The following is a 7,247-nucleotide window of genomic DNA, read 5'->3' on the forward strand; positions in this document are numbered from 1 at the left end:
GGGGGGCCCCCCGGCCCCAGTCTGCAGCCTCCATAACCTGGGATCGGGGCAGGAGGGCGAGTGTCCTGAACCCGAGGAGAAAGGCCTGGGTCTGTGGTAGAACCAGCCCTGTGCCCCCAGCTCTCCCACTCCCTCTCCCCCACCCCACCCCTGCCCAGTCCCCCTCAGCTCTCCCCACCCCCTCCCTCCGCCTCCATCCAAGCCTAGTCCTTCTCAAGCTCACAGAGCATCACTGGGCCCCGGGGGAACAGGAAGCCATTTTCCTAACGAAGTGTTTCTGAGGAGACACTTCTTCCTTTCACATTGCAAAGTGGTGGCCTTGGAGCCACATTTAAGCCACAGGCCTATTTTGTCTGCCAACCTTTGAACGCATGACTCATTCAAAAAATCTAGACTTCCAGCCTCTCTTGCAAAAATTAGAAGACGTGCGGCATCAGGCAGCAGATGCCTAGAAGCCAGTGGTGATCCGGACTTGGACCATGAGGTCTCCAGTCCCAAGCGACCCCTCCGGCCCTCCACCTTGGGGGATACCGAGGCTGTCAACAATACTAACCATGAAAACTAGAGCCCAATGGGATTCTGAGGCCCTTGTGCCCAGATCTCGTCAAGAACCCCAAGGCACTTGGCTAAAAATCCTACAGCAAGTGAGAAGCTGCCGCCCAGATCTGAGGCAGAGCTGCTCACCCTGCCCTCCCAGCCCCGCCAGGCTCCCAGGCTGCAGGACTCGGGGTGAGAGGGGCCCCTGAGGGTCCTGTCCTTGCCATCCTTCTCCCCCTCACTGTGAAACGTACCTCCCTGAATGGCTCAGGGACACACTAGCATGTCAGCGTGACCCGAGAGACCCCAGCCTGGCAGAGGCTCCTTGCCCAGGACAGGGAGGGAAGCTGGGAGAAACACGGACTCCAAATTCGAAATCTAAGACTCTCCGGGGCAGGAGGCCATGGTTGATGTACTTGCTGTGGTGATTCTCAGAACCACTTGGCCAGCGCAGTTTCCAGCTCACTGAGCCAGCCGGGTCCTTGTCTGTCAATGCCCTTGGCACCTTCTGGCCCCTTTCTTTGCCCCTCAGCCCCCACGAGCCTGCCTGCCCCAGGGAAGGGTCTCCATTCCAGACAGTCGCTGCGCCTGCCCCCCATCCCATTGGTCCCGGAAGGAGGTCCTGTCACCCCTCCACCTGTTGTTCCCCCAGGGGTCTCAGGGGACTGCCTGGGCCCTTCCAAGCTGCCAGGCCCGTGGGCGAGAGGCCTGGTCAGCTGGGTGCTGCCCAGCGCGGTTGAGCTCCCTCCCTACCCCACGGGCCAGCCCCTTCACCCACCGCCCTCTCTGTCTCTCTTCTCCCGCAGAGGGCCGGCGGCCTGTTCGGCAACCACGTGGGCTACTACCCGAGCGACGGCCGGGGCGCCTTCCCCCAGACCTTCACCACCCAGCGCCCCCTGCACATCAGCAAGGCAGGCAACAGCCAGGGGGACACCGAGTCCCCCTCCCACGAGAAACTGGTGGACTCCACCTTCACCCCCAGCAGCTACTCATCCACAGGCTCCAACGCCAACATCAACAACGCCAACAACACCGCCCTGGGCCGCTGCCCCCACCCCGCTCTCCACTCCGGTGCTGTCAGCACCTTGGAGGCCCACGGGCCCCCCTTGTCCCCTGCCATCCGGGTGCAGGAGGCCGCGTGGAGGCACAGCTCCCAGAGGTAAGCTGGGGGCGCGGAGGGTCTTGGGAGGAGCGTTTGGCCGGCAGACCCACCTCTTGGCCCTCAAGCTGGGGTGGACCACTGCTGCTGCCAAGACCCCAGCCAGAGGGCAGGTGGATGCTCAGGGAGGCACCGTGGCCCCACTGGCCAGCACGTGTCCTGAGGTGCCCGCCTCTAGACAGGGCAGAGGAGCCCTGGCCCGACCCCTGAGATGTTTGCGTCCTGGAGACACAGCAGTCTCCGCCCCCCTGGCCCTTCTCAAGTCTCTGCCCAAATCTGGCCTTGGGGCCAACTGGGATGGGACAGGGCCCCCCTCTTCTAGAGGCAGGATGCCCTTTGGTGGCGCGCTCACCTGCTCTTCCCCAGCCTGGGGCGATTCCTGGTCATCCTGCCAGCATCTCCAGCCCCCTGGCCTTTCTTTCCTTCCTCTCTCTGCTCCCCGGTGAGCCAGGACTCCCAGCTGGGATGTGCTGGGCTGGTGGTGCCCACCCCACGCTCTGGGCCTCGGGCAGCATTTACATTGGCAGCTCTGGGTTCCACAGCCGGGGGATCTGGTTGCTTCACCCGAGCAGGACAGCGATGCCAGCAGGAGCTCGGGCCCAAAAGTGACCTCTAACCCCCAACCCGTGTCCTGAGCAGCCTTCGTCCCTTCCAGAAGCAGGCTCCCCGCCTTGGTGTCCGTGCCCCCTTCACCACCACGCCTGAGTCAGCCAAGGCCCCAGCCCTGAGCCATGTCCCTCCCCTCGCAGCTCAAGGCTGAGTGGGGCTGGGGCCAGCTCTGCCCCCAGGGGGTGCTGCCCGCCTGCTGTGATTCTCCACCCCAGCTCACCACCCCATGTGCCCCACCACGCCCTCCCCCTCACGCCAGCAAGAGCCTTCCTGTCTCATGTGTACTTCACCCAGGGGAGGGCACCCCCTCCAGGGGAGCTCAGGGCTTACCCTGAGAACCGCCCAGATCCTCCCTGAGTGGCTGATGGGCCCCGGGTCAGAGCTGGACAATGACCCACACTCAGTTCTGAGAGGATGAGCAGAGATGACTCACAGGGAGTCTGAGCATAAAGGGACCCCAGCTCTCAGGACCTTCAGGGAGAAAGATGGACGCAGATGGGAAAGGGGGGCCGGAGACCACAGCTAAAGACCACATGACCAGATGAACAGAAGCCCAGGGCCCAGGGGAGAGCTCAGCCCAGGGTACATTCTGGCGTGAAGGGGTTTAGCTCAGGGGACTCAGGGGACTCAGGGGACTCAGGCTCAGGGGACTCAGGCTCATGCCCCTCTGCTCAGAGGAGCAAGCCCCTTTGTGAGGCCTCTTCTCTGTGCTTGGCTCTAAGAATCAACATCAAACTCAAGGCATGTCAGCTATGACCCCAAGAAGCCCCCAGCAAGTGCCCACAGGCCCCACTGTCTACAGCAGCAGGAGGGACAGCCGCTCCCCCTGCCCCCACCCCAGCCCTCATGTAGGATCTGACCACCCCACCTTCCAAAGCACCGTCTCATCGGCTGCTTCGTTTGTTACAACCGAAGCCACACAAACAGACAGCTGTACTGGTGGGGATGCTGAGGCATGGGTGGGCAACGTGACTTGTGCCTGGGGAACCTGACCAGCTCAGAACTCAGATCTCCTTGGATCCTAATCCCGAGGCCCCTCCCCGCATGGAACCCTAACAGGAACATTCCTGGGTCCGTCAGTGGTGGTGGTGGTCCCTACCTGCTGGGGGAGGGGAGGGGCTGGCAGCTGCCGACCTTTGTCTCCACGCTGGACACTTTAGGTGCCCCTCCCGGGACAGCCCGATAGCCATGCTGTGTCAGGAAGAGGCCCCTGGGGACGAGACCTGTGCCGTGCACGTGGACGAGAATGCAGAGCACAGCAGCGAGCCCAGCTTGGTCTCCACGGAGATGTAAGCTCGTCCCTCCCTGTGTAGGGACCCCCGACTCCTCCTCTGGCAGCTGCAAAGAGGAAGGAAGCCCCCGACTCTGGTTAGCTTGACGCTTGCTTGAGAAATGATGCTTCCAGGGAAATATCTAAATGTTGTCTCCCTAAGCTTTTTTGACTGCGACCAGACATTGTAAATACAGTTTACAGTGAAGCTCAATAGATACACACGTGCATACCTTGACTGGCTCAGACGGTAAAGAATCTGCCTGCCATGCAATAGACCCAGGTTTGATCCCTGAGTCGGGAAGATCTCCTGGAGAAGGGAATGGCAGTCCACTCTAATATTATTGCCTGGAGATTTCCATGGACAGGGGAGCCTGGGGGGCTACAGTCCATGGGGTCTCAAAGAGTCAGACACGACTGAGCGACTGTCACTTCATACATTTAAGTAGGACTATTCCTGAAACTGCATATTATAAAGCTGACAGCAGAGGGCGCTGTTGGCAGCCATAACTGAAAACTCCACCAGAGCCAGTTAAAGGGAAGGGTTTTTAAACTGCAGGTCCAGACCTGTGAGGGGGCTGTGACATTTGCTTATTCAGTTACAATCAGCACTCCTAAAAGAAAGCACAGGATGGGACAGGACAGCAGGAAGTAGCGTGGCCAGCGTCACAAAGGCAGCACTGTTTCGTGAAGATTTGTTGCCAAGTCTCATAACTATTAATAACCTGTGACTATTCACCAAGCTGAAGCCGTGTTAGACGCTTTCCTGAGAGAAACGCATCATCACGAGAAACTGCCAGCCCTTCTGGCTTCTGACGTTCCGAGGAGGGAGTAATACATGGCCACTCAGCATCATCTGTGCCCTCTGCGCACACTCAGTGCTCACAGGCCACTGCCCAGCGTGGATGAGCCGGCCTCGGCAGCCAGTGAGGGATTATGAGAGGATCTCAGGGAGGAAAGCAGAGGAGATTGCCTACATAGCTGCTCACCCAGCAGTGCAGACAGCAGGACACAGACATTCAGAGAAGCTAAGGGTCAAACAGAAGCTGGGTCTTCAGGAGTGGGGACAACCTGAAAAGTAAGACAGTGTTACAGGAGGGTGACCAAGCTGACAGTAAGAGGAACGTCTGGTGGGTTTTATCCAGCACCTTCCTGGCTCATGGTCAGCGCAGCCGGAGGACAGCCGCTGCCCTGAGAGCACAGGTGGCAGCCATGTTGGCGACAGAAAGGGCTGAGTGCCAAGGCAGCTCCACTAGGGCCTGTGCAATCAGCCTAGGGCCTGCAGCGGCTGTTTTCAGGGAAGTGCCCCAGGCCCAGGCGCAGTGAATGCAGGCTCGGTGCCTGGGAGTCCGAGTTCAGCCCTCGCGTGCGGCCATCATGTGCCCCAGGCCAGGAGGAGCTGTTTCCCACTGAGTTCCCCCAGGAGCCATTGACTGACTAGACACCCCAAAGTCCCCCCACCATCTGTCACCAATGACCGCATGTCTGTGCTCCCACTGACCAAGGGTGGGCAGGCCAGGAGAGTGTAGGGAGGCACGAGCTTAGGCTCACACTGAGAGGGGCTGCATAGACAGCACCCACCTGTGAGCACGGAGGGGTCCAGGCCATTCCAGAGAGAAGCTGTGGACCGAGAACTGTGTTCCAGCTTTCTCAGCAACGGTGACCAACTTTTGCACACCTGCCAGCATCAGAGGCGTGGGGGGCACACAGGGAACAGGCCAGAGAAGCTGGGAGCTTCTGCTGCCGCCTGGACTATAGAAAACAGCGTCGGGGGTCCCCTCACTAAGAATCAGAAGTCCTGGGGTGACAGCCTCAAGTCCTGTGTTCCAGGCTCTCCTACCAGGATGACGAGAATCGGCAGCTGACTCCCCCCGAGGAGGACAGGAGGGACATCCGTCTGTCCCCAAAGAGGGGCTTCCTGCGCTCCGCCTCCCTAGGTAACCCCATCCCCTCCCACCTCCCTGGGTAACCCCACCCTCTTCTTTAGAGGCAGTCACCCCCTCCCCAGTGATGACAAAGCACACAAGGGGGACCAAGGAATGTCAAGGCCTGGCTGCGATGGCCTCCCAGATGGACCCCAGGGTGGAGCTGGCCTGGGGCTGGACATATGCTACTGCTACCTCTATGCGGGGGGACATCCTTGCCTGGGTGTGAGCTGTCGCAGCCACGTCCTCTTTCCGTGCTGAGTCATCACTTGTGTGCAGGTCGAAGGGCCTCCTTCCACCTTGAATGTCTGAAGCGACAGAAGAATCCTGGGGGAGACGTCTCTCAGAAGACAGTCCTGCCTTTGCACCTGGTTCACCATCAGGTAGCCCCACCTGGGGACAGGCCGCTGCCCCTCCCCCACGGGCTGGGTGCCCTGTGACGAGGAGCAGACCTCCAGACCCCCAGGCGCCCTTCCTGTCCCACACCATGGCTTCGTCCCCTCCCCTGCCCAAATAGCCTCCAGGGAAGGGCTCTGCGCACCCAAGGACCTTGTACCCCCAGGCAGGACACCCAAGCGGTCCTGGAGAGCCCCTGGGAGGGTGGAAGGACCAGCAGCTCTCATCTCCCTCCAGTGGCCAGCTGTTCCCTCCCCAGAGCTAACTGTCACTCGTAGCTAGAGCCTGAACATTGAGCAGCACAAAATTCAATCCGTGAAATACGGAAATAACCAAAGAATCTTCCGCAACATGGTCAGGGCAGAGATATGTCAGGAAAGCAGGTCCAGGCAGATTCAGTAGTTGAACTGGCTCTTGGCCTGAGTGATCGCAAATGAGGGGGTGAAACCCAAGACCCCCAGCTTCAAGCTACTCTTAGGACCTTAGACCCGACGGAGGTTTCCAACAGCTGAACAATCCCCGAGGCCGGTCTCTCTTCTCCCGGCAAATCAGGGTCTAAACTGGACTCTCCCCCACCTTCTCACCTCCTTGATTACGCTTCCTTATCATGGGCTTTTGCTTTAAATGGCTTTTTTATACCAAAGGTGTTTGGTGCCCATCAGGGCTTATAGTCAGCACACGACAGACAGAGCGGCTCTGCCCAGATGAGGGCATTTCTGCTCAGGTTTTGCTCAGCCTGAGTGCTGTCGCCGGAGAACGCGTGGTCTCCATGGGGCTTTCTGGAATGTCAACAGCTCTCTGGAGGCCCCAGGGAGGAGAGGCCGGCAGGCTGGGAACACCACGTGCCCTGCTGAGGGATTCCTAGGAGCTGGTCTCTCCGTCTCTGCTGATGGTGCCCGAAGGAAGACCCTCCCTCTCTTTGTTCTGCCTTCTGATCCCCTCCAACCCATCTTTGGCCCTCGGGCTGGGCCTCCCCTCTAGGCAGGGTCACTCCCCATGGCCTATCACATCAGAGTTGATGGAGAGAATACACAGCTAACGGGGGCAGGGCTGGGACTAGAGGGAAGATGACCGTGAGCCCACTGGGCCTTGGCCTTCTGAGCTCAGAGGAGAAGGATCCCGGCTGACTGATGTCACAGGGTCTGTTAGGGCAGTTGAGATGATCCCTGGGTCTGGGTGCGTGACTGCGAGGGTGCAAATGCCGGGAGGGGTCAGAGACAGGGACAGGGTGGAGGTCCCCTGACTCATGTTCTCCCATCCTGTCCACAGGCGCTGGCAGTGGCGGGTCTGAGCCCCCTCCTGCGGAGAAGCCATCCCCCTGGGACCCTCCCCCCACCACGCCTCACACCCC

The 7,247-nt window shown here is 60.0% G+C and overlaps 1 protein-coding gene across 1 annotated transcript in view; it reads left to right on the forward strand.

Moving 5' to 3' along the window:
• The window catches only part of CACNA1C (calcium channel, voltage-dependent, L type, alpha 1C subunit), a 396,219-nt gene that overhangs the window by 385,640 nt on the left and 3,332 nt on the right, over nucleotides 1-7,247 (forward strand). Inside the window, exons 45-49 of the mRNA XM_010845218.1 lie at nucleotides 1,344-1,696; nucleotides 3,466-3,594; nucleotides 5,406-5,512; nucleotides 5,780-5,883; nucleotides 7,166-7,240. Coding sequence (XP_010843520.1) covers nucleotides 1,344-1,696; nucleotides 3,466-3,594; nucleotides 5,406-5,512; nucleotides 5,780-5,883; nucleotides 7,166-7,240 — 768 coding nt within the window. The remainder of the gene's footprint in view (nucleotides 1-1,343; nucleotides 1,697-3,465; nucleotides 3,595-5,405; nucleotides 5,513-5,779; nucleotides 5,884-7,165; nucleotides 7,241-7,247) is intronic.

Source organism: Bison bison, unplaced genomic scaffold (genome assembly GCF_000754665.1).
Source record: "Bison bison bison isolate TAMUID 2011002044 unplaced genomic scaffold, Bison_UMD1.0 scf7180017864213, whole genome shotgun sequence".
NCBI classification, from domain to species: Eukaryota; Metazoa; Chordata; class Mammalia; order Artiodactyla; family Bovidae; genus Bison; species Bison bison.